The sequence below is a fragment of the Lethenteron reissneri genome, chromosome 6 (genome assembly GCF_015708825.2).
Source record: "Lethenteron reissneri isolate LAM-NWPU_2019-01 chromosome 6, ASM1570882v1, whole genome shotgun sequence".
Classification (NCBI taxonomy): Eukaryota; Metazoa; Chordata; class Hyperoartia; order Petromyzontiformes; family Petromyzontidae; genus Lethenteron; species Lethenteron reissneri.
The window spans coordinates 5,635,636-5,663,090 of NC_083784.1; the positions used below are offsets into that span (position 1 = coordinate 5,635,636).

Genomic DNA, 27,455 nt, shown 5'->3' on the forward strand with positions numbered 1-27,455 from the left:
TTGTTGCAGTTAAAACGACATTCAAGGATTAGTAATACAGCCTCATCATGATCATCCGGCTTAAGCTTGCACATTTACAATGGTCAGCCCAAGCTGACTAATGCGACAGAGAATTTACTATTAAACACGTATTTATGTTTCTGCTATATTTTCAACTTCCATTTACTTCAGTGCAGTTACTTTATTTTTTCTTTTGTTTTGTTGTAAATTTTTTGTGACCACAGGCCTCTTGCGAATGAGACTATCATGGTCTCGTGACTTCTCCACTGGTTTAACAAAATAAACAATGAACTTGACACGAGGTCTCCCCTTTGGCCGCTGACCACAGAAAGCCACTCCACCACCTCTCTCGGCAACCTGCCCTCCCCCGTACCAACCACGTCTCACCTATCACAGCCTCCTTTTTTTATTACATCTCTCAACACTTTGCTGCCAAGTTCGATTCCAAACTTCCAAATTGCATGCCCCATCCTTCCAACGTACGCAGAGCAACCAGAAGTAAAGTGGTCACTATTGTACAGAAAACGATTTGAGATACAAGAGGGACATACGCGGTGCTGAAGTCTGCCCAGTTGCCAACACCTCCTCCTCCTCCTCCTCCACCTCCTCCTCCTTCTCCTCCACCTCCTCCTCCTGTTCCTCCTGCTGCTGCCAGTAGATGCCCCCCACCGTCTGGGGTCTGGGCCTGGGTGCCTCCCCCAATTTCGCCATCGGGAATGCGCTCACTGTAGTTGGCAGGAAACCACCCTGTCTGGCCACGCAGCTCCCCACCCAGCCAGCCCGGCTCCCCAGTTTGGTTCTCGTCGACCTGCAGACAAGACGCAACAAAATCATCACGGCCGTGGTCTATCCACTGTTAGATAATCCCAAGCGGGAACCTATCTGCTTGCCTAGTTGAGCACTTTCCTGAATTTTATTTGTCACATGATGCGCGGCGTTGCCGGTGAGGTGCACCGATTAAAAACACTGGCACGTAACACGTGTACACACACACACACACAACACGTTTAAACCAAAAAAAAACAATCACAAGCAAAGAGCACACGTGTATGTGTATGATCTTGTTTAAAATGTCAAACTATCAGCTCGAAGTAATGTTGTGTGTAGGAAAATATAACCCTCTCCATATGAACCTATGATCCTTTACATATTTCTGACTCCAAAGTCATGATTGATCCAGATAAGCTGGAAACCAACTTCAGCTTTAACCCGAACCCTTGACCCCATCCAAACCCCACCCAGCCTCAGAGCCTCGCACGACAGCTGTGAGAAACTTACCCAGTCCCCTTTCACCTCCAGGCAGACAGCGGCAGAGTTTACAAAGAAAAGAAGGGAGAGGAGGCTTGTAAAGAGAAGCAGAGAAACACTACAGAACACGGCAGCACAAGACGGTTCAAAAAGGAAATATTCACAGCAGAGAAATACGACTTAAAGTAAGCTACTGCCCAAAGCAAGTGCAGACACATTGCAGCGAAGTAACCACAGAGATATAAACACGCAAGTCTTTTGCAGCTGCTTGCAATCCAAGTGTGGTTGTCCGTGCCGGGCTGCGTGTTATTCTTCTCTCAGCGTTTTGCCGCGTGCTGCTGCGGGCATCTTGGGGAGGGTCACTGGGTGTGCCCCACTTACACACGGTTTGCCTCGCAGTCTTCCGACTGATGAAATGAACACGTTTTGCAAGCGCAGAGTTTGCCTGATCGTTGTCAATTGGTGAGCAGCGGGGAGCAACGCACGAGTGAGCAGTGAGCGAGTAGTCAAAGAGGGCTTACGAGGATGACGTCGCCAGGCTGGATCGTGAGCTCGTCCTGATTGCGAGCCTCAAACGGATACAGTGCTCGGTAGTACGCCACCTTGGACTCCAACGAGTCTGTTAAAAGAGCAACGCAGCTCACTCGCGTTTCCACGATACAATATTAATTGTCATGATGTTATGGTTTTACAGATATAATTTTTCTGTGATGCTGAAATTGAGTTTTGCGCATTATACAGTTTTTGTGATTTTATATACTTCCAGTCGGGGAAAAAAATGTCATTTTCATGGTTGATTGAATGAAATCATGTAATCGTAGAACTTCACAAACCTATAAAACTTATAAATGCGTCTGTCATTTACGCAAGACAGAAATAATTTAACAAATCATTGCGAGAGCCTAGGCCTGCAGTCGTGATGCAGGAAAACCGAACGTGTTTAACGCGTAACACAGCCAATAAAAAAAAACTAAATCACGACAATCACGATCTAACGATATTCCGCAAAAGGCACATTGCGGTGGTGACGGCAGCACGGGGTGGGCGACAGCGACCATTACCCGAGGGTTTCCTGACGGGCTCGCGATCTTGTTGCCGCTGCAGGATCTTATTGAGGCGGTCGGCCAACTCCATCTTGTGCTGGTTGCCGGGCGCCCCTGCCTGGACCACCGGAGGCGATTGCATCCTCCCCGGCAGCCTGGTCCGCCTGGGAGTCCTGCCCTGCGCTTCTCCTACTCGTGCACAAACACAGCCCTAATGTCACCCGCAGCTCTGCGGGGCCATCTTGTCACGAGCGATGCACAGCACGATGGGGGGCATGTCAGAATAGCGATTTGCATTTGTATTGATCGATTAAATTGCCACTGTATATATCAAGTAGGAAAAACCGAACGCACTGGGCAAAGAAATGACTGAGCTCGCTAAAATTATAAACGTGGCAATGTGTCCAGCTAAGAAGCTCACAGTGATGGACACCATTTGAGACCCGTCTCTAAGCGGTAGGTCTCATGTGAATGCGGGCGAAGTGAAATGAAGTCGCAGGCCGTACACAACCCACGGTCCATAGATTCCATCAGTTCCCCAGCCCTGGCACATCGAGAGGCAGCAGAGCGCTCTTTACCGCTTGCTCTCCGCTTGCTCCTGCTCCTCCGCTTCCCGCTGGGCTCGCGCTCGCTCCTCAGCTTCGCGCTGGGCTCGCGCTCGCTCCTCCACCTGCCTCTGCGCCCGTGCGCGCTCCTCGCTCTCCTTCTGCGCTCGTGCACGCTCCTCCGTCTCCTGCTGTGCTCTCGCGCGCTCCTCCACCTCTCTCTGAGCTCGCGCCCGCTCCTGCTGCAGCTGCTGCTGCCTCTCCTGCTGCAGCTGCTGCTGCCTCTCCTGCTGCAGCTGCTGCTGCCTCTCCTGCTGCAGCTGCTGCTGCCTCTCCTGCTGCAGCTGCTGCTGCCTCTCCTGCTGCAGCTGCTGCTGTCGCTCCTGCTGCTGCTGCCGTTCCTGCTGCTGTTGCCGCTCCTGCTGCAGCTGCCGTTCCTGCTGCAGCTGCCGTTCCTGCTGCTGCTGCCGCTCCAGCTTCAGCTGCTGCTGCCGCTCCTGCTGCAGCTGCTGCTGGCGGCTGTACATCTCCCGGAGCTCCTGCGTGGGGGAGAGGCCACAAGGGGGGGCCGGTGGTGCGGAGAGGGAGGCCGCAGGTGAAGTCCACCTACAGTCCCGGGCTGAGGCCCCTCCGGCGGGTCCATGAGGGATGATCCCCCCAGGAGCGTCGCTTCTATGCGGGCTCCTGATTTAAAAAAACCTCGGCCCTTACGCTGAAGCCTCCACGTTTGCAGTCAACGCTCGATTGTCCGTGCGCGGACTACCCGGAGAGCGCATTAACCGTGCTCATTTGCACCTTCCCGGTACAATTAGTAGTTCGTCAAGGGTTAGTGACACAGTGCCCACACGTTGACTGCAAACACGTAGGCAAGTGAATCGATTCCTTTAAGAAGCAAAAAGCAGACAGCACGTTCTAGGTCTGTACCCCCCCCCCATCCCGTTGTATGTAAACAATAAACACGTGTTTTGGCCTAAATTAACATACGATTACATTATCTGCACTTTTGTTTCACCTGGGCCACACTCCAACCCCCATTGCTTTGGATAATTGAGAGTTGACTGTAATGGGGGTAGGAGGAGGGGGGCATCAACGGCAACTCCACCACCTCCCAGCTACCGACACTTATGAGCACTACCAGCCTCCCAAAGCACCGTCAACAAATCCAAAGGTCTGCAATGTCCACCGGTAACGTGGAACCTCCCCGCACCGTCTTTTCATTGCCACACAAATACACGGCGAATCACGCAGACGGTCACGTTAGGTGGAGGTTTGTGAAAAGCGGCGCTGCCCGATTCAGCCCAACGTGAGCGTGTACTGTTGGTGTCACTTAGAGAGACTCAACCAACGCACAAAAAGGCTGCAGACAGCGTGGAAGACCACCACAAGGCGTGCAGTCATGCCCGCAGCCGCAGCGATAATTTCCTTCTCCCTTACACCTCTTCGGGTGAAACAATGACAGGACTGCCGTCTCCACAGGCGAGCAGTCTTTTGACTGCGATTAGGGTTAGACGCACGCGCGTACACCCACACTCACACACGTGCACTCGCGTGTTAGCGGTCTCCAGAGCAAGCTCTGTCGAGGCAGCAACGGCAGCGAGAGACTACAGCACACAGCTCGCGGTACTCATGTGTGGCAGCGGCACAGCCACAGCCTGTGCCTTTCAGTAGACGAGTCGTCATTTACACGGCCGTGTACAGCCTTTTGCCAATCTACTGCTGGAGGAGGACCATGTGGGTATTTATGCATACTTCACCGTGCTGTTCAATGACGGGCAGTGCAGGCATAGACCCAGGAGCATAAACGTATAGAATAGTAATGTTTGTATGCAGTACTGCCATCTGGCAACCTGTTTGTGTGAGATGGCCAAACATCCAGGTTCTATCCAGGCTCAACCACGCTTGGCTTCCGAGATGTTGACAAGATGGGCCGCCACCGCATTACGGTGACATGGTCATACGTATGGGTGGGTGTATGCTGGAATAATGGATCTTATTATCATGGAAACTTCTCCACATTGGGAAAGCAAAATCCTGGCACGAGCCAAGCACGCTGGTGAACAGGCGCCGCACTCGGGCAATGGAGACACGGACAATGGTGAGTGAGCAGGGAGAAAGGTCGGCAGACAACTTGAGCGCACAAAAGAGCAAGGTACGGAGAGATGAGACAGCACGGAGAGGAGTGTGCACTGCTACCGCCGCCACCGAGTGCTGCATCGCATACAACCATCCAGGCCCAGCCATGCAGCGTGACGGGCAGCAAGCCACTACGGGCCAAAGGGGGAGGGGACGTGAGTGACGGAGCTGGCATCACATTAGCAAAGCGACACTCTACTGGTGGTGTTGTTAAGACTGCGATTAGATGGAGTGTCCATTGCACTCATCGTCTTTAAGAAAAACCGTCAGAGAATTTAAAGTGACGCTGAGAAAAATAAAAGGTGGGGTAGACATGGATGCTTCCGAAAGCAGATCGCGTTTACCAAAAATATTTTCTCAGCTGAACTTTACATTATTTTTCCAAAAGTAATCACATTATTAGGGTTAATAACAGCAACATTTAACAGTATGAAAAAAATCCAGTTCTCAGGTTTGCATTTCAACATAAATGAAAGATAAGATTTCTGCGGGAGGCACTTAATTTATGGGCAAATCTGGCAGTCTCCAATCAGCCTCCTGCAGTACCAAAAGAAACCCTTAAAAGTAAAAGCAGTTTCCCTCCTCGAGCATCGCAACAGAACGGCAGGCAGTAGCCTGAGAACAAGATAATTTGCACGGTGATCGCTGTGACGTTAGTGCCCAAGTGTGACTGGTGTGTGTGCAGCGGAGCGTCGCGGCGCCCAGCTACGAGTGTGTGACCTTCAGAAAGAGGCCTATCTGTGAGAGACAGCCCAGAGAGGCACAGAGACACTGACACACGAGCCCGTCCACCAAGCCCGGCTGCAAGAGACGGGGAGGGGTGCACAGGAGTGCGTCGCATAAGCCAGAGGAGCCTGAAAGTGCCCGGCGTTGGTGCACGCCTGTGCCGAAGAGGAGAGCGCCACGACCAAATCATCCCGAGTGCACCCAATCTCGTCAGCTCCACGGAAGCGAAGCAGATTTCATCCTAGTTTGTACTCGGATGGGACACTGTCTGGGGGTACCAGGCGTTGTAGGCTTGGGATACGATTAGGCCAGGACGTGAAGGTTTGCTGCAACTGATTCTTGAATCCATCTGTGTGCGGCTTCGAGTCTTATACCCACGTATGCACAGGTTTTATTCAGGTACTCTGGTCTCCTAGGCAATGAAATCAAACTTTGATTGTAAGAATTGCCTTAATGTCCCAAAGTTGCACGATCCTCCTGAAAAGGAGTCTTGGGACTCAGGGAGGCTTTCCTGGATAAACAAAGTGCATTATTGTTGAATATATAATTTCAACAGTACCGAACAGCAGACACAAGTGTGGCTGCTTGAGGCGTGGATGCACCTGTGTGTTTGGACAGACACTTGGTCTTGTGAGAAGAGTCCGGTGGTGGCCATGCACTCACTGCTTGTGGCTCTAACCGTTGGCATGGCTGACCGAGACTGCGTTGATATGGCAATGCCGGAGGGTGCACGTTCGCTCGGTGGAGGTGCGGGGCTCTGTGTGGTTATGCTGGCCGTGTGTGGCTGTGGTAGCGGCACGCCACTGCGATGAACGTCGGGCAACGTCACCTTCAGCTGGTTGTTGAAGGCGTCGATGTCGTTCAACCGCTCGGCCGTCTCGGTCTCGACGGAGACCAGGGTTTCCCGCAGGCGGAGGCAAGCGGCCTCGCGCGCCAGCTGTGCCTTGTGCACCCCGGTGAAAGAGTCATCTGTACACGCACGGGGGCGAAGGTGGCGGGACGGAGACGTCGCAATAAATCACCACAAAACGCCTAGATGCTCTTACAATCCTGCGGAACCCGTCCCCGTGGTCCGTGCAGTTACAATGATATCAGACAAAACGGCCAGCGCACATCCGCCGGCCGTCCTCAGCGGTTCACTTGGTAGGTCACCTGCCCGGTGCCTCATCTGGTCCCAAGACTCTGGATTGTTCTTCATACCTCCTTGGGACATGGCACACTGGCCAGGCACTCACTCACAGGGGCTGGATATTTCTAACAATCCTTGAGGCACACACATTAGTGCAATGACAAAGATACACCGTATAACCTGTGACAAACTGTTGGGGAAAGTGGTGTTAGCGAGCACCTATGAAGGCCGGAACGGCACACGAGGGGGTGGGTGGCCTGCACAGTGTCTGGCCGTCTTTGTCTCCCCAATCGCGATGTTTACACAGGTACTCATTTAAGGCTAAGTCGACCTAGGGGAGGCCTAGAACTGGTTCCAATAATCGTCACTGGTGTCGGCCATGAGCTGGAATCGAACTCGGGTCGCCGGGTATGTAGAGCAGTGCACAAACTGTTGCATTACCGCTTCGCACATTTATACACAAACACACACACACCAGGTTCGGATAACATTTGCCACTGATGTTAGCTGTGGGCCGGAATCAAACTGAGGTTGTAACGCAGTGGGCTAGCTACTGCCCCACGACCATACACACACACACACACACAGAGCTCGGACATGAATCCAAGTCGCACTCTCACCCCGATTGTGCTCTGTATGTCTCTGCTCAGCATTAACAGTTAAATTGTTGGTGCTCTTACTTGGAAGAATGCTTACAATGGTTGCAATACAATTTGGACAAAATGCAGATAGTTCGTTATTTCCTGCTCCAATGAGCATTAAGGCAGTGGATCCTCTCCTGCTTCCGTACCCAGGTCAGTGGTGGAGATTCCGCATGCCCTTGGCGACGGCGAGTCCATCCATCACTGTTGAATTTCCCACAAAGTGGTACTCATCTTAATTATCCCACAGGAATGATGGGTTGCGTCAACCTTACTCGGGATTTGAACTCCGGCTGCGAGCTGCTCGCTCGACTGCCGAGCCACATGCCCACGTAAGAGTAGGTAATGCAGGGTGTTTAGAGACACGGCAGTCACCGTAAGTTTCACGTTAGTTTTCGATTTAAAGCTTTCGTGATTGCAGGGATTCATCTTCTTGGTTCTTTCGGGAAAGTCACGTAGAAGGGAAGTAATAAAATAATAAAAATAAAACATAATAAAATAATTCTCACAACGTTTCGAAGACGGCTGCTTGCGTTGTGGCCGAAACGTCGTGAGAATTATTTTACTATGTTTTATTTTTATTATTTTATTACTTCCCTTCTACGTGACTTTACCGAAAGAACCGAGAAGATTTCACGTTAGTCTTGCTCAAGTGAAAAGGAAGAAGTCAGTAGGGAACTCACTCTGAGTGTGGTTCTGCTGCACATGCTTCAGCTGCTCGCTCAGAGACTGCTTCTCTGGAACCAGGCGTGCCAACATTTGCTGATGCTCCTGCACTCGTACACAAGACAAAGACAAGGATCGCCCGTATAGCCTCAACAGACTGTAGGAACGAGTGCTGTTAGCGAGTACCTATGGAATGCCGGGACGTCACACGAGGGGGTGGATGGCCAGCACCACGCCCGGCTGCCTTTGTCTCCCTAGTGGCGATGTTTACACACCGCACCAGTTACTCATTTGAGGCCAATTCGACCCAGGACTGGTTCAGATAATCATTACTGGTGTTGGCCGTGAGCGGGAATTGAACCCAGGTGGCCATGTTTGTAACGCAGCGTACACACACACACACATGCACACGCAAATAAAGATCCAGCTATAGCTTTAACATACACACACGCACAATCACTCACGCGCATACGCAATTAGTCTGCGACTCTCAAAACCAGGCAAGAGAGCTTCTGCGACATATGATATAATACTACACGATATAAGCCCACAATTGTAGCATCATCTGTTTATCTAAATATTTTAGAGCATGCTTTTTTTATTCCATATTTGATTTTCTGACAAATACTAAGAAACACAATCGTTCCAATTCTAAATACCCAATCCCACGAAAATGCTATTTTACAAAACGTTTTCCAGACAGCATGTTAATTACGTGATATCATACATTTACAAGTTAATATATTTCTTGTATAACCAACAACTTGTGCATTATTAGCATCAGACATTGTGAAGTGAAGTAAACTGCAATCAAACACAATTGAGAATGGTAGTGCAATAACCCACAAAAACAATATAATAAAAATTCTAAACACAACTGCAGTCTTCTTGGTTCTTTCGGTAAAGTCACGTAGAAGGGAAATAATAAAAATAAAACATAATAAAATAAAATAATTATCACGACGTTTCGGCCACAACGCAAGCAGCCGACCTCAGCGGCTGCTTGCGTTGTGGCTGAAACGTCGTGAGAATTATTTTATTATGTTTCATTTTTATTATTTTATTATTTCCCTTCTACGTGACTTTACCGAAAGAACCAAGAAGATGAATCCCTGCAGTCACGAAAGCTTTAAATCGAAATACAACTGCAAAGTTCCGGGAAACCGTTTTCGCGAGAATCATCTTGTCGCGACAAAAATAATATCGTGGCATCCCCGTTTGAGCGATGCTCAAACCGCGGGCGCGTGCCGCACACGTAGTCACCTGCAGCTGCTTCTGCAGCAAGTCCAGCTGGGAGAGCTTGATCTCGCGCGCGCTGTTGGTTCGCTCCAGCTCCTGCCGCTCGATCGGACAGCCGGGCGCGAACGTCCTGCAGCTTCCCGTCGAGCTGCTGCCGCTTGTCACCCTGGAAACGACGCGACAACTACACTGAGACAAGGCACTCAACCCAGGCAATGCAACTACGCTCGGACGCAACACCCAACCAGGCAACGCAGGTAGTGCCGAGAGGACACGGCGAGAAATGAAGCACCGAGCGCAAGCAAGAGAGCGCGCGTGTGCACGTGTACTCGCCACTGTCTCCAGCTGGAACTCCAGCGTCTTGCGTCGAGCCTTGAGGCCCACGATGGTCTCCTGCTCGCGGTTGCGTTGGTTGAGCAGCTCCTGCCGTCGCGTGCGCTCCCACTCCATCTGACGCTGCCGCTCCAGCTCCCGCTTGGCGGCCTCAACAGCGCGGGGTCCACAGCGACACGGGCAGCCGGCACACACGCACCACCACGAGCATCCCACTCAAGCCAACCGTGCGTGCATCACGTACCGGCGTCAGCTTCCTGTGCAGCTCTTTTACACCAAACTCAGCACTGACGACGCACAGGATTTCCCCTTTCCCCTACCCCTCCCTCCCCCTTCACTTTATTTCCCTGCTTCCTCACTCCTCTTCTCAGTGTTTATTCACTAGAATGCTGCATATTATTTGGGATTCTGAGTAAGCTGCTTGTTCATAATGCAGCTGCCGAAGTGCTCACACGCACACCATTTCGCGAGCACATCACACAACTGCTCTCCCTGTCTTCACATTGGCTACCAGTTAAGTTTCGAGTGGACTGCAAGATTCTGCTGCTGACCTACAAGGCACTCAATGGGTTAGCCCCACAATATTTTCATGAACTGATCAATCTTTATACACCAGCAAGGTCCCCAAGATCTTTAGATCGCCTTTTTCTAAGTACTCCGAAGTCAAGGCTTTGCTCCTGGGGTGACGGGGCTTTTGAGTCAACCATAATAGAGGGTTTTTGGTTAGATCGCGTAAATATAAATGTGACGTTAAACCCGCCGCCACCCCAATTAGTAAGGTTGGTCACTGAAACAAAACAAGACAATTATTTGCTGGTTCAGCACACCGCTGTGTTGGAGAGTAAACCCACAACATTTACAATAAGAGTACAACGTTTCGCCGGTAATTACAACGAACATCAGGCGACAGCCACAATGGGGGTGAACACATATCAGGCATCATCTGTTTTATCGCTGAAAACATGTTTGTTTTCAAATGGGCATGGAATCACTGCCCATCAGTGAGGAGCAGCTATTAATGAAACAGTGGGTATATAAAAATCAGTTTTTTTCACAAGCACAGTTAATCCGTAACCCGGACCCATCTAAAGTTAACTGGAATAGTATTGAGCAACGACCAGCTGATGACTACGGTTGAGGTCTGGGCAAGGTGGAGGAAGGTCACAATGAGAGCTGCCAACACGGCGGACAAAGACCACATCATCAGACTGGTCTCCATGACCAATTACTTGGTAGAACCAAGCAGCCCGAACACACTCAACTTAAATTTCGATTTAAAGCTTTCGTGACTGCAAGGATTCATCTTCCTGGTTCTTTCGGTAAAGTCACGTAGAATAGAAATAATAAAATAATTAAAATAAAATTTTTATTTTATGTTGTGAAAATGAACTACTAAGTTGAGTGTCTTCCTGGTTCTTTCGGTAAAGTCATGTAGAATGGAAATAAAAAAATATTAAAAAAAGAAGACACTCAACTTAGTAGTTCATTTTCACAACATCGTAACAACACAGCAACAACCCAAGTTATCCCTAGTCTAAGCCTGGCCTCCTACCTCCCTGCGCTCCACCTCCCTCCTCCTCTCCTCCTCCCTCTGTCGCTCCATCTCCCGCTGGCGCTCCAGCTGGCGCTCCAGCTCCGCCTGGCGGCGCCGTTCTTGCTGCTGGCGCTCGCGCTCCCTCCGCTCGTGCTCAGCGCGCTCCACGGCCAGCAGGCGTTCGCGCTCACGGCGCTGCGTCTCGGCCAGAGCAGCACGCCTTCGCTCCAGCTCCTGGTTGCCCTTCTCAAAGTTCTCCCTCTTCTTGTCCTCAAATGTCACTTGGGGGGGGGGGCGGAGGAGGAGCAGCAGCAGCAGAATTACGCGAGTTCACAGATCTAAAGGCGGGCCCACCACACACCGCCTGAGCGATCAGTCGCGCCGTCCAAATCACTCTCGAAATCGTGCAACTTAAATAGCTGCTTATACGTCCGTATCTTTGGTCGTAGAGATGTTTCGCAGACGAGCAAGTCAGTTGCATGCAACCAAGTTGGGCAACCGATTGCTCAGGTGTAGACCTGCCTAAAGGCGACTTAAACGTCCTGGCTTGACTGGGACAATCCCAGTGATTTCAGAATGGCTGTCTAATTGTTGTCAAGCTTTTTGTGCAAAATCTGAAATGTATCTGTAACAGAATACATTTCAGTTTTAAATTTTGCATGGCCTCGTGTTTCTCACTTGCTCACTTTGACTCATGATAGGGACAACTGGCGAGGCAACCTGAGCAGTGGGCGGGGCTGGTGGAGTGAGTGGGGCCTATCAGCAGTGAGCGGGACCAACATTCGAAGTTTAAATTCATCTTAGGGGCCGTCCATAAATGACGCCACGCGATTTTGGACGATTTTTGACCCCCCCCCCCTTTGTCACACGGCATCATAAAAAGTCAGACACCCCCCTCAAATGACATTACACAGCTCTGCCCCCCCCCCCAAATCACTTTAAACTATTGTCATTGTAGTGCGTATTTAATGTGGCCCTGCACTCTGATGTTGTAGGAGAAAACATTTATTAAAAAGTCTATTGAATTAAGTAGAACGTGTTGTCTATATTTATTTAAAGTTGCGCATTTTGATGCGACGTCACATTTCTCAAACCCCCCCCCCTCGTCACACATCGTCACAAATGTCTGACCACCCCCCGCCCCCCCAGGTGCGTGACGTCATTTATGATCCCATTTAGCTGGTTGCCCAGTTATTTTGCAAGGGAGATTGATGGTGCCGTGAGCACAGAAGCAACAAAACAAAGGCAAGAACATCAATTTTGCCGAGTTGTGCTCCAGGTCCCGGAGCTCGTATATAAAAGTGATAGATGCATCATGAAATGATCTAATGCACATCACAGCCAGATCACTGAAACAGACACCAATCCCCTGGCTCCCTATTTTGGCGAACACTGCCACCAAATATCCATGAAACATGCAAACTGCGAAGGAGTTTACACGTTTTATTGCCACGACAACCTACCCATCAACCAAGACCTCAACAACGTTCCTCACCGCCTACTCAAGCCCCCCTTCTAGGATCGTGCTGTCAACATCCTAGAGTTCTAGATTAGACGTTTTCGTGACTGCAAGGGTCCATACTCTTTGGTTTTTTCGGTAAAGTCACGTAGGTAAAAAATAGGAAAATAAATTAAATCACATGTCGTGATTTAATTTATTTTCCATTTTTTACCTATAAATTAAATCACACGTCGTGATTTAATTTATTTTCCTTTTTTACCTACGTGACTTTACCGAAAAAACCAAAGAGTAAACATCCTAGAGTCTCACCTCGATCCGGAAAAACGCCGGTGAACAGAGTAGAACAACACGGATACCAAGAAAAAACCAAGACAAATGGTGTAACCACGAGCCACATCAAAACATCAAAAGACTGATGTGCGCATCTCATCTTGAAAGGAAAATAAACGACAAGCCACAATGCAACTGGCTATGAAACCCAATCTATGGACGATATATTAAACCACTGTCGTCTTCAATGCAATAGCAAAACTGCACAAACCCTCCCCTGAATCCCTCCCGTGGCTATCAGATCTCGACATTGGCATTTAGCTCCGAAACATTTTGCCACATGCAAGAATGGAACTGAGTGGGCGGGGGAAACGGCAGAAGTTGCGTGCAGGTACCAGGTAGTTTTTTCTCCTGTTCCTCTTCGGCAACCTCCTCTGGAGGTTTCTGTTCGAGGAGCGACACGGAAACGCCGCTGCTGCTGCTGCCTCCAGAGAGGGAACTTCCAGTGCGCGACCGCCTGCATGCGACGCAAGGTGGCGCACGATGAGACACGGTGACACGGTACAGCGAGTTAAGGAATCTCGTTCTAGATTTGAAGCTTTCGTGACTGCAAGGATTCATACTCTTAGGTTTTTTTCGGTAAAGTCACGTAGGTAAAAGAGACCAAGGTGCTCTGCAAACCCTCTGGCTACCATCAAAGGTTTGTACACGAAGCCATCCAGATATACAAACACAGACATAATTTCAACCGTGATGATGGGTACAAACTGAGTAATCATTGGAAAGATGTTATTAACCATACAAAAAAGATTTAACTACACATTTTTGGACCATCTTATTTGACAGGTACTATTCTACTTTACCGAGTGTTGACATCCCCAGCGTTTAACAGTACTCTCCTTTTTGTATTTGGATTGTCAACCAACACCGGGTAAAACAACAACATGTGCACCTCTTGTTCTCTTTTAGCATGTTGGCTACCACATTCAGATAAGCCCCTCCCCCCTTAACTTGTATTTAAGAACTTGTATCTTGGAATTTCAGCCTCACTTGATACAGTAAATCTAGCTGTGACGGTCCCACCTGATGACGGAGACTTGTGTTGCCTCCGAAACGTCGTGATTTATTATTTTATTTCTATAATTATTTCTATTATTTCTATTTTATTACTTATTTTTACCTACGTGACTTTACCGAAAAAAACTAAGAGTAAGAAATCTCGTGGCATGATCCAAAATGTCTCGTGTGGAACGGCACTGATGTTTAAGTCCTCGTGCCGGTATGTGGTTTAACCGTCTGACAGAACAACGAGTCTGTCTGTGCGGTGGTGTCTGCTGTACTGCAACACACCTGAACGAGGGAGGCATTAGGTCAGCGGTGAGGGCGGCAGGCAGCGGCTGTCCAGACAGTGCCATATCAATGAGATGCATGGCCAAGATGAACTCCTCAGCCGTTAGCTTGCCATCTTGGTCGATGTCTGAGAGACCCCTGCACACAACCAAAAAGACACAAACGTGGAATTAAAGCGCAGGTTTGGGTGCCTTCACAGTCATAGGAACCACACAATTGTATACAACAAGTATAACCCGTAAAAACAAAGTTTTTCACTCTAAATCCTTTATATGCGTGGCGGCTAGAGTCCTCTCGTCCTCTGGCTTGAGATGGCTGCCACCTATGGGTCAGATGATTGTCTGCAGTATTAAAAAATTGGTAATTAAATATTTAATTTGTTTTCCCTAAACAGTGTAAAATTTGGGAATTTTTTTTTCACGAACATTAATTGTCTTGCACAACGAGTCTGTGTGCAAAATGTCAGCTCGATTGGATCACGGGAAGTGGGTTAAAAAACGACCGAAAGGTTTGCACGGTCGTAAGCAAGCAAGCACGCAAGCAACCAAGCGAACTTAATATAAAGGATTTCAAAATAAAAGAGAATGGGAGAAGCACCCGGGGTAGAGCCGGGTGAGGGATCCTCACCAGATGGCGGCGAGCTGCGGCTGCGTGAGGTGGGACTGCATGAGGATGTTTCTGGCCTGTGGCCCTGCACAGCCGACACATGGGAGCTATTAAAAACACGCACACTACACAAAGACACTCACACACACCACTGGGCACACACTGGTCATCAGAAACACAGCAACTGCAACACTATCTGCACCACTTACTACTACCACTAGCAAGATCACCATCAGCACCGCCACCAGCACCACCAGCGTGACCAGCCACACACAGGCCTCCAAGACAACACACACTACTAGACACACACAAACATACACCACCAGGCACACGACAAGCTATCAAATTCAACACACAAACGAGGATGTATAAATTCTGCATCTTAAACTCTCTCAGAATTCTCAAGATGCATCGCATTGTGAGGCACCTGTCAGGAAGCCGCTCATCGTCTTGTCGTGGCTGTTGAAGAGCTGTCGGTACTTGAGGCGAGATGATTGTGGGACAGCCCAGTCAGCCGCCCTGCAAAAAATACAAAGATCCCCCATATAGCCTTAATAGACTGTTGGGGCAAGTGCTGTTTGCGGGCACCTATCAGGGCCGACACGGCACACGAGGGGGTGGGTGGCCAGCACCACTCCCAGCCACCTTTGTCTCATGAGTGGCGATGTTTACCCACTGCACCAAGTACTCATTTGAGGCTGAGTCGACCTAGGGGAGGCCCAGGACTGGTTCAGGAATCGAATTCGCGATCCTGGTTTTGTGGCGCAGCGCGTTAATTGCTGCACTACCGCACCCCACAATAAGGTACAAAGACAAAGATCCCCCATATAGCCTTAACAGACTGTAGGGACAAGTGCTATTAGCGAGCACTTATGAAAGCCGACACGGCACACGAGGGGGTGGGTGGCCAGCACCACGCCCGGCCGCCTTTGTCTTCCTACTCCCAATGTTTCCACACCACACCAGGTACTCATTTGAGGCTGAGTCGATAATTAGGTACACCTACGCAAGCCCGCAATATTGTACAGAGGTGCAGAACAACACCACACATTGAACATACACACCAACGCATAACAGGATACACCAACACAAAATTAGGTAAACACACGTCAATACATACCACACATAGAACACACATACCAACACACGTGACATACCAGTACGTTTTGATTTAAAGCTTTCGTGATTGCAGGGATTCACCTTCTTGGTTATTTCGGTAAAGTCACGTAGAAGGGAAATAATAAAATAATAAAAATAAAACATAAAATACAATTCTCACGACGTTTCGGCCACAACGCAAGCAGCCGGAAAATCAGCTGTCTTTCCGACAGACCTGTTCTTCACCTGAAGACGGCTGCTTGCGTTGTGGCCGAAACGTCGTGAAAATTATTTTATTACGTTTTATTTGTATTATTTTATTATTTCCCTTCTACGTGACTTTACCGAAAGAACAAAGAAGATGAATACCAGTACGTGACAACACAAACTACAAACAGCAGATACATGACAACACACTGCGACATATTGGTGACCGGCACTGTGATGCATCGCTACACCAGGACTCGCTCGCCTGGGCCAAGGTGCTTACATGGTGGCTTCAGCCGACAGGGCTTTCTGCATTTGAATGGGACCAATCCCAGGCCCAACTCCTGCTCCGGGTCGGCCGAATGTGGAACCTAAGGGTAGCGTGGCACCTGAAAGAGGAGATCCCACACCGCAGGAATGTCCTGCATTAACGTCATTATCACAAACAGCCCCAAATATTTCACTGCGGGGGGGGGGGGGGATTAATGAGTCAACGTACATTATGCGTGCGCATTATGCGAGCCCTTTGATCGTATCCTTTCTGTCCATTGTGTATTAAAAGTGCCCCCCCCCACTTTGCGCAAGAACGCAAAAGTGTGGTTACCACATCTACGCCTCTATATAAAGAACGAAACAGGTGGACTTCTCCACAAATCTGGCTGTCGCCTGATGAAGCTAGTTGTAATTACTAGCGAAACGTCGTACTCAGACTGTAAATGTTGTGGCTCGGCTCTCCAACACATCGGTGTGCTGTACTAGTGACGAATTGGCATGTTCTGTTTACGTGACAACCCTTACTAGTTGACTGTGTCAGGTGGTGGCGGGTTTTAACGACACATTGAAATATTTATGCGCTCTAACCCAAAAAAGCCTACGCGTAAACTGCATGGAGCATGCTCGCTGGAATGATCTAGCTTCTGAACCTATCCAGATTCTCACCGCTTAAACAAAATGCTGCTTTGCTGTTAAACACGGGGCCAGAAAGACCTGCCTAGGCTGGTGTACTGAAAACACGTTTAATTTTGAGGCATGTTTTGCTTATGTATCTGTTACGTATGACCCTCCGTGATGGCTTAAGACAAACTATACAGAGGGCTTGAGTTTGCCCGAGTCTGTCCGGGGCCAGCGACCCAGAATATATATCCTCACGCGACGCACCAGATCGAGCATCGTTTTTGTTATCCACGTGGCTATGACAGAATGACTCACGTACACCAACTTCAGATCCACAATATATTGAGTGAGAAATCAGGCCCGGGTTATACACACATCGCTGCATGTAATCAATCTTACAGCCCACCCCCCTCACCTCTCTCTCTCCTTCACACTGCATTTTGCAAATGGGAAAGTTGGTAACTCTAGATTTGAAGTTTTCGTGACTGCAAGGATTCATACTCTTGGGTTTTTTTGGTAAAGTCACGTAGGTAAGTGATACGTAGGTATCACTTGATGCAGAAATTTTAGCTGTGACGGTCCCACCTGATGACGGAGACTTGTGTTGCCTCCGAAACGTCGTGATTTAATATTTTATTTTATTTCTATTATTACTTTTAGTAATTTTATATTTTACCTACGTGACTTTACCAACAAAACCTAAGAGTATAAAGTTGGTAACCTTTAGAATACACGTGCCATGCTAGCACGTCACAAAAGTGTTGCCCCCATTGCACGCGGGGGACACGGGTATAACACGTAACGGACAAGTGACAGAGATCCACGCGTATCCTACACAAGCTGCCAGGGCAAGCGCTGTTAATCGCGCCACGGAGGCGAGATGTTAACTACCCCGCCTGGTATACAGGAGGTTGTGCGTTCGATCCCGACACTGACGCCTGCTGGATATTTTCTCTCCCCGTGGTCGTGTGGATCCTCCGGATTTCCGCTCCACATTTAGAATGAACATCACGCGTTTAAAGTATTCATAGTATTTGGCCGCCGTAAATTTCCACGTAATGAACACACACGCGTACGCGAAAGTATCGTGACACGCACCAGTCGTAGGGAAGGGCTGCATCAAGCCCTGCACACCGTTGGCCATAGGTGCAGGAATTCCCACAGTGCTCAGCGGCGGCGTCAAGGAAGACGGCGCCACGCCCGCGAGGGACCCTCCCACCAACGCGCTCCCCAGGGAGCCCCCCACTCCGAGCAGAGGGGCCCCGCCGACAAGAGGCCCGAAGGGGGAGCGCTGCAGGATGGCAGGTGGCAGCACCGCGGGGAGCGCGTGGCCGTGTAGACGCATCTTGATGAGTTTCATGGCGATGGAAAACTCCTGGGCGTCCATACGACCGTCGCCATTCAAGTCCGCCAGCGCCCTGCAAGAACACAGCAAATCAGCCTCCTCCCCGCACAAGTTCCCTCCACATACATACACGCTCGCCGCTGCCACGACCACAGGCGGCGACGGCAGGGGTGATTTGCAGGCAGGCAAATGTGATTGTGACCGTGGGATCGGTCCTCCCATGTTACATCATGACACCATGTCTATGCTACATCCACTTGGGCTACACTACTGCCGCTATCAAATATAACACCGTCACAATTTTTGCTCTTTTGTGACTGTGGCACAAAACGTAGGGAAGTGATGTCAAGTGGCATGCAAGACACAATAGGAGAGGTAAAAAAGGAATTCTTCTGGCAATTCCAGATGAAATAAAATGGCTTTAACCAACTCAACATTTATCCACTCCATGATACAAACAATGCATGGACCGATCCTATGGTCACAACCTTGCCTTTTTCTTTCCAGAAATCAGCTTTTGAGTGTTTATTATTGCCCTTACTTGTTTCTAGCAAACACTTCATTCAAAAAATTGCATGAGATTTGTTTGAGGCAGAGGGTAAATGATTGATCGATGCTCACCATATTTGTGCAAGGACGGGTGCAGGAAGCCCCGACTGCAGAAAGAAGCTTCGTGCCTGCTCACCTTCAAAGACAATCATGGACACAATGACATTGAAGCACGTTAAACACCCGTGTTTTCAAGCAGAGTTTCTATCCAGTGTCATCCTCATAACTGACGGTTGGTGCCCATGACAGATGCCATCGTTCACGATTGAGAGATCCATCTGACTGCTCACATTGTGCCACCATACTGATCTGTTTCATTCAACACATAAAATATATTGCAGATTGCTTCTCCATATCTCCAGCTGTGACCTTCTAAGGTTATGTCCCATGTATGCCACCTTTCTTCCAATCAGACTTCTCAGTAATTGCTGCTTGTAGCCATATCTCAGCACATCTTAACTTTTATTATCATCGCACGAGCGTAACTCTTTCCGTTCTACCGTAACACCACATCTCGAATGCATTTAGCCTCTTCATGTGACACTCCACACAAATTCTGGATTTGAAGCTTTCGTGACTGCAAGGATTCATATTCTTAGTGACGGTCCCACCTGATGACGGAGACTTGCGTTGCCTCCGAAACGTCGTGATTTTTATTTTATTTTATTAATTTTGATTTCATTTTTTACCCACGTGACTTTACCGAAAGACCTAAGAATATACTCCACACAAAGCCTTTCAATATCTCTCATCCTCCAGGTTCTGTTATAAGTGTATGGAAAGGTGAACTCAAACCGCAACACAACGATTACAAAAGTAAGGTGAGAGATTACCTGTAATGTAACCTCCTGCTGGGCTGACACTAAGGAATTGCTGGTCATGCTTGGCTCGCTCCTCCGAGCTGATGGCCCACACGTCCACAGCAGCTGCATCACACGTACACGCACCATCATCACTGCCCATGGTCTAATCACTCCTGGATGATCTCAAGACATCACCATAACTCGTGGACTCCCAATGCAACAATTCATCTAGCAAACCACGGTGGATGTCGTCTCATTTATATTCCCTCCTTTAGCTGCCATGCTCACATTAGTCTCGTCCACCATTCATAATCCTTTCTAGCAACGTCCACTAGCTTGCCTTGAACTACAAATGAATGTGTTTGACCTGTACGTCCTATATTCCACTTCTCTCTCGATGCAATTCCTCCGATTAGCACGGTTGGCTATGTATGGCGCGAAAGAAGTTCAACGTACATATGTACATTCCAAGCATGCACCTCTCTCTGCTTTTTTGTACGCTTGTTGTTTTTTATCTCCACCGTCAACTGCACGCCAACTAAAACATGCTGCACACTCGCTGGTCTTAAGACTCTAAGTTGCATTTCATTCGCCGCGTCTTGCCGACAATGTCTTGCGAGAGTGCTCAAGCGGCCTCACCGGCAAACGATGTCCCAAACTGGTCCATGTTTACATCTCAGCTGAATCACGCACACTCCATCTGGCAGAAATAAACACAAGGCCATCAGCGCAGGATCGTGTCGAGACAGCACAACATAGAGAGCCGATATTAGTACAGAGGCAGTGGCGTGGACATTACTCAGCAAGCAACGTTCATGACAGCAAGAAATGCAGAAAAAGTGCACAATACAACCAACAAGGGCGGCACCGCTGCTAACCCGAACCCAACACACCATAAATGACAGCACTAAAATACCAATAGAGTTATGAGAACAATACCATAGAATAATTTCAACACAACGAGAGTACAGGCCATTATAGCAATCGCCAGCACTGAACACACTCCACAGCACTGAGATATGGCACTGAGAGGAAACCCGTGACAACACTGACATCATCACCACAGCGTGGACACAACACTGGTCCCGCTACGTTTGAAAGTGGACGAAGAACCATGACACCACCTACAGTGCTCTGAGTGTGAATATAAATCACTCTGACACTCACTGTCCTGACAACAGCGACATGACAGTATGCTGACAGCACTGACAGCAGTGACATCACCAACAGCAGTGATATCACCAACAGCAGTGACATCACCAACAGCAGCGACATCACCAACAGCAGCGACATCACCAACAGCAGCGACATCACCAACAGCAGTGACATCACCAACAGCAGCGACATCACCAACAGCAGCGACATCACCAACAGCAGCGACATCACCAACAGCAGCGACATCACCAACAGCAGCGACATCACCAACAGCAGTGACATCACCAACAGCAGCGACATCACCAACAGCAGCGACATCACCAACAGCAGCAACATCACCAACAGCAGTGACATCACCAACAGCAGTGACATCACCAACAGCAATGACATCACCAACAGCAGTGACATCACCAACAGCAGTAACATCACCATCAGCAGTAACATCACCAACAGCAGTAACATCACCAACAGCAGTGACATCACCAACAGCAGTGACATCACCAACAGCAGTGACATCACCAACAGCAGTGACATCACCAACAGCAGTAACATCACCAACAGCAGTAACATCACCAACAGCAGTGACATCACCAACAGCAGTGACATCACCAACATCACTAACATCACCAACATCACTAACATAACCAACAACAGTGACATCACCAACAGCAGTAACATCACCAACAGCAGTAACATCGCCAACAGCAGTGACATCACCAACAGCAGTGACATCACCAGCAGCAGTAACATCACTAACAGTAGTGACATCACCAGCAGCAGTGACATCACCAACAGCAGTGACATCACTAACAGTAGTAACATCACTAACACACAGTAACATCACCAACAGCAGTGACATCACCAACAGCTGTGACATCACCAACAGAAGTAACATCACTAACGCACAGTAACATCACCAACAGCAGCGACATCACCAACAGCCGTAACATCACCAACAGCAGTGACATCACCAACAGCAGTAACATCACTAACACACAGTAACATCACCAACAGCAGTAACATCATCAACAGCAGTGACATCACCAACAGCAGTAACATCACCAACAGTAGTGACATCACTAACATCACTAACAACAGTGACATCACCAACAGCAGTGACATCACCAACAGCAGTAACATCACCAACAGCAGTGACATCACTAACATCACTAACAACAGTGACATCACCAACAGCAGTGACATCACCAACAGTAGTAACATCACCAACAGCAGTGACATCACTAACACACAGTAACATCACCAACAGCAGTAACATCATCAACAGCAGTGACATCACTAACACACAGTAACATCACCAACAGCAGTAACATCATCAACAGCAGTAACATCACTAACACACAGTAACATCACCAACAGCAGTAACATCATCAACAGCAGTGACATCACCAACAGCAGTAACATCACCAACAGTAGTGACATCACTAACATCACTAACAACAGTAACATCATCAACAGCAGTGACATCACCAACAGCAGTAACATCACCAACAGCAGTGACATCACTAACATCACTAACAACAGTGACATCACCAACAGCAGTGACATCACCAACAGCAGTAACATCACCAACAGTAGTAACATCACCAACAGCAGTGACATCACTAACATCACTAACAACAGTGACATCACCAACAGCAGTGACATCACCAACAGCAGTGACATCACTAACATCACTAACAGCAGTGACGTCACGTGGTTGATGTGCAAGGTCACTGCGGATTAAGTAGACGACCCCCGTCCCACCCCGGGTTGCCTGTGTCCAGGCGAATTGATGAGAGAGGAGAGACGATGAGGAGGAGGAGAGACGAGGCTTGATCAAGGATCGAGCAAGGAAGATTCAGAACCTCGTGGAGAAGAGGACCTCCTCACGTGAAGGGAATGAGAGAGGGTGATGATGATGATGAGAGAGGGTGATGATGATGATGAGATAGGGTGATGATGATGATGAGAGAGGATGGTGATGATGATGAGAGAGGGTGGTGATGATGAGAGAGGGTCGTGATGATGAGGGTGATGATGATGAGAGAGGAGGAGGGGGGGAAGAGACGAGGATTGACGTGAAGGGAATGAGAGAACTTAATTTGGAGCTTTCGTGACTGCAGGAATTATTCTTTGGTTCTTTCGGTAAAGTCACGTATAAAGATAAAATAATAAATGAAAATAATAAATTAAATTAATGTATTATTTTATCTTTATACGTGACTTTACCGAAAGAACCAAAGAATAAGGAGTGAGAGAAGGTGGTGATGATGATGATGAGAGAGGGTGATGATGATGATGAGAGGGTGATGATGATGAGAGAGGATGATGATGATGAGAGGGTGATGATGATGAGAGGGTGATGATGATGATGAGGGTGATGATGAGAGGGTGATGATGATGATGAGGGTGATGATGAGAGGGTGATGATGATGAGGGTGATGATGATGCTGATGAGGGTGATGATGATGAGAGGGTGATGGATGATGATGAGAGAGGGTGATGATGAGAGGGTGATAATGAGAGAGGGTGATGATGATGAGAGAGAGCGGGGGGAGAGAGGCGAGGCGTCGTGGCAGAGCCCTGCATACGTGGACGTGCACCGCCTGAAATGAAGCCTCGGGGCGAGTGTCAACGCGGGGAGACCCAACAGAGGGCTCACAGGGGTCTCACAGGGGTCTGACAGGGGTCTGCTGGCAACCCACAGCGCCTTCCCAGGGCTCGATGATGACCACCATCACCACCCCCACCCCGCCATAGCGACCCCACAGCGAGAGCGAGCCGATAGCGATCTGAGGCAGGGCTCCATTCGGGAGTAGCAATGAGCCCGAGACAGAAACATCACAGGGGCCGCCTCAAGGTTGGGGGGGTGTGGTGTGGAGGCAGCAATATGAGCCTTAATAGGACGCGACATGCCCCTGACTGGCCCCCGTGCCAGGGAGCCGACAGGGACCCACCAACATCGGAGCACCGCCTTCACCTGTCCGTCGACGGCTCCCCCGAGACCGCGCGCGCGGAGGGCGGTCTCCCTCCCTCAGCGGCCTCCCTCCGTCCGTCTCCCGCGGTGCCTCCCGATGCGCGTGGCCCAGAGAGTCGAGGGGCAGGAGGAGGGCAGGAGGAGGGCCGGTGGTTGAGGGGGGAGGCCCTGAGGCGGACGCGGCCCTTGGGCCTCTCTGCCTCTCTGCGACCCGGTCGGCCCGCGATGGCGTCCGTCCCGTGACGTCAACTGTTGCCGTCCCGCGCGATGACGTCACTCGTGTCAGCCCGCGCGATGACGTCATTCGCGGCGAGCACGCGATGAGGTCAACTCTTGCCAGACGCGCGATGACGTCATTAGCGGCGAGCACGCGATGACGTCGCTCTCCGCCCGGTGACGCCAAGTCGCCGACCGCGGGGGGGCATTGGCGTGGCGAGTCGGACGCGATGACGTCACCAAAGAAATCAGCTTGCCCGCGCGCCGTCACGAACTTTGCAGAGTAAAGTGGACGATGACGTCACACCCAACAAGTGCACAATACAACGCTTTGAAATGACGTCACCGCGAGTTCTGAAAGCTGACGTCATTTGTGTGTGTTTGTGTCAACCAAGCGTGACGTCACCGATGCAGCTCCACCGAGCGATGACGGTGACCTTCCACCCCTCTCGCAGCCTGCAAGCCTTGGGACCTTTAGACTGACCCCAGAAGCCGACAGCCACACACAAAGACAAAGGTCCCCCGTGTAGCCTTAACAGACTGTAGGGGCAAGTGCTGCTAGCGAGTAGCACATATAAAGGCTGGCACGGTACACGAGGGGGTGGGTAGCCAGCACCACGCCCGACCACCTTTGTCTCCCCAGTGGTGATGTTTACACATCGCACCAGGTACTAATTTGAGGCTGAGTAGACCTAGGGGAGGGCCTAGGACCGCTTCAGGCAATCGCCACTGATGTTGGCCGTGAGCAGAAATCAAACTCACGTGGCCGGCTTCGTAGAGCAGTGCGCTAACTACGACACTACCGCTCCAACAATCGTACACAATATACACACACACAAGCACGTTAAGAAACATGCAATTGAGATTACAGTATTTGCACTAAATTTCGATTTAAAGCTTTCGTGACTGCAGGCATTCATCTTCTTGGTTCTTTCGGTAAAGTCACGTAGAAGGGAAGTAATAAAATAATAAAAATAAAATATTTATTATATTTATTATGTTTGATTTTTATTATTTTATTACTTCCCTTCTACGTGACTTTACCGAAAGAACCAAGAATATTATTTGCATTGTTTTACTGCTGTAAATGTCCCAGTAATAAGACCCCTTGTCGCGCGATAATTTATGGCCAGATCCGTTATGAAAATAGTCAAACCTCGGTATACGGCCGCTTTGGAATACGTCAAATTTGGTACACGTCGTGTTTTGACGGTGAAAACATTGTCTTGGGAAAGATTATTTAAAAATATATTTTTTTTTTTAATGATAGAATATAGTATTGTCATCAGTATGACATAGCTATACCAAGTTTGCGGTCGATACATTGGGAATACGGGTGAAATTGAGTTACAAGATTTGAGGATACAACACATACAGTAAGTTAAATAAAAGCGTGTAAAAAGTACAAAAATATGTTTTGGATTTTCTGATAGAATATCGTGTTGTCATCAGTATGACATACCTATACGAAGTTTGCAGTCGATATCACATTGGGAAGTGTGTAAAAATTGAGTTACAAGATTTATTTTTTGAAGATACAACAGACGAAGTGAGTTAAATAAAAGCGTGTAAAAAAGGCAACAATAGTGGACTGGTTAAATGAGCGAAACTAATTTATTTTACAAGTTTGCCGAACACCACGTGATATCTGTTGAAGGTGTACAACTGGCAATACAATTAGAAGGTGGATTCTGCAAGGTTGAGTGTTTGTGTGGCGCGAAACGTAGGACGTTTCCAATCTGTGCATGCTGAGACAATGTAATACGTGAATTACTCATGGCAAAACATTGAATTAACCACACATACTTGTTGAAAAACAAACATGCATGTTTTGCCACGAACATGTGTGGTTAATGCAGCCTTGAAAAATGTATCTATTTGGTGTTAACACCTGTTTTATTTACAAAAAGGATACAACCTATTATTTTTTTCATCAGTTTTGATATTGGCAAAAAAGGTCCCATAGACACGTTCAATTAGAGCCCACGCAAAGTGAGAAACATTGATGAGAAAAGTGGACGTGGGCAAGACGTTTCGCTGTTAGGGATTAATGCCTGGCGATCAAGACGCCAAAGTGGTAGCCAGGTAGGAGGGCCACACGCAGATGGAGCGATGTAATCAGCGTGTGTGTGCAGCAGCTAGTGGGAGTGTGTTCCTGAGGGATGGCAACGGCATGGGCAAGCGTTCATCCAGCAGCGGACAGATCAGAGTGTGCGTAGACAATGGCTATGGGGAATCCAGTGGATCAGTGCTCGAAGATCAGGATTTCGCAGATGACATAGCCCTGCTCTCTTCAAAACCCATATGCTGGAGAAAACAACTCTGTTGAGCCAGTTTGTTGAGCAACTAGGCCTGCAGATAAATGTAGAAAAGACCCAAGAAATGAAAATAAATACAGCAACAAATGCAACAATCAGGGAAAAAAACCACTGGAACAGGTTGATAGTTTTACATACCGTGGCGATGTAATACGCAAAGAAAATTCTACATCAAAAGACATCAAGTCCAAGGCTAAACAGGGCAAGACACACCTTCTTCCAACTGATACACATCTGCAATTCTGGCCAATACATTTTAAAGACAAAGGTACGAATATATAACGGCAATGTAAAATCATTGTTACTCTACAAAAGTGGAAGTTGAAGAACCGCCAAGATAGACATGAGCTCCCCCTATCAACCTTCCACAACAACCGCCTGACGAAAACCTGTCGCATCTTCTGGCCAAACACGATTTCAAACCGGGACCTGTAACATCGAGACCAATTAAAAATGCATAACGCGGAACTTAACAGAGAGAAGACTCAGGTGGCTGGGACACGTGCTGAGAATGGAACCCGAGTCCATTGCGAAAACTGCTCTGCGGTGGGCACAAGAGAAAAGACCGCGGGGCAGGTTAAAGACCACCTGGTGACGCACCATTCAAAACCAACTAAAGACCATGAGGGGCCTTGTCTTGTGGTGAAGCAGAGAAAGCTGCTAAAGGTCGTCCGGCATGGCATGGGCTTGTTGTGGCCTTATGCTCTACAGACAACAAAGAGGAGTAAGATAAGACAATGGCTGATAATTGTTTTTTTACCCTTCTATCTGGCAACAAAACTGACACCTTTTTTTACAAGGAGTCATGTTTGCATAGACCACAATACCTGCAGCCATAATGCAAACAAAAAACATAACTCTGATAATGTATGCTCTCTCCTTGAAGTTGATTGGTCCACACCCGAGACAGCTTTCCTTAGAGCCTAGTGCCCTAGTCTCACATGGGTTGGACCAGATGACACCAAAAG

General features: G+C 48.7%; 1 protein-coding gene across 1 annotated transcript in view; it reads right to left on the reverse strand.

The window, feature by feature from the left end:
* Window positions 1-24,213, reverse strand: part of LOC133355132 (intersectin-1-like) — a 55,634-nt gene extending 31,421 nt beyond the window's left edge. Inside the window, 22 exon segments of the mRNA XM_061572453.1 lie at window positions 552-808; window positions 1,279-1,293; window positions 1,770-1,867; window positions 2,310-2,405; window positions 2,513-2,520; window positions 2,870-3,375; window positions 6,525-6,664; window positions 8,149-8,236; window positions 9,395-9,478; window positions 9,480-9,536; window positions 9,704-9,853; window positions 11,256-11,518; window positions 13,365-13,486; window positions 14,320-14,457; window positions 14,947-15,010; window positions 15,353-15,444; window positions 16,514-16,619; window positions 18,223-18,542; window positions 19,091-19,154; window positions 19,852-19,944; window positions 20,461-20,521; window positions 23,957-24,213. Of these exon segments, the coding sequence (XP_061428437.1) occupies window positions 552-808; window positions 1,279-1,293; window positions 1,770-1,867; window positions 2,310-2,405; window positions 2,513-2,520; window positions 2,870-3,375; window positions 6,525-6,664; window positions 8,149-8,236; window positions 9,395-9,478; window positions 9,480-9,536; window positions 9,704-9,853; window positions 11,256-11,518; window positions 13,365-13,486; window positions 14,320-14,457; window positions 14,947-15,010; window positions 15,353-15,444; window positions 16,514-16,619; window positions 18,223-18,542; window positions 19,091-19,154; window positions 19,852-19,944; window positions 20,461-20,488 (2,789 nt within the window). The 5' untranslated portion in view covers window positions 20,489-20,521; window positions 23,957-24,213.
* Window positions 24,214-27,455: the final 3,242 nt, after the last annotated feature.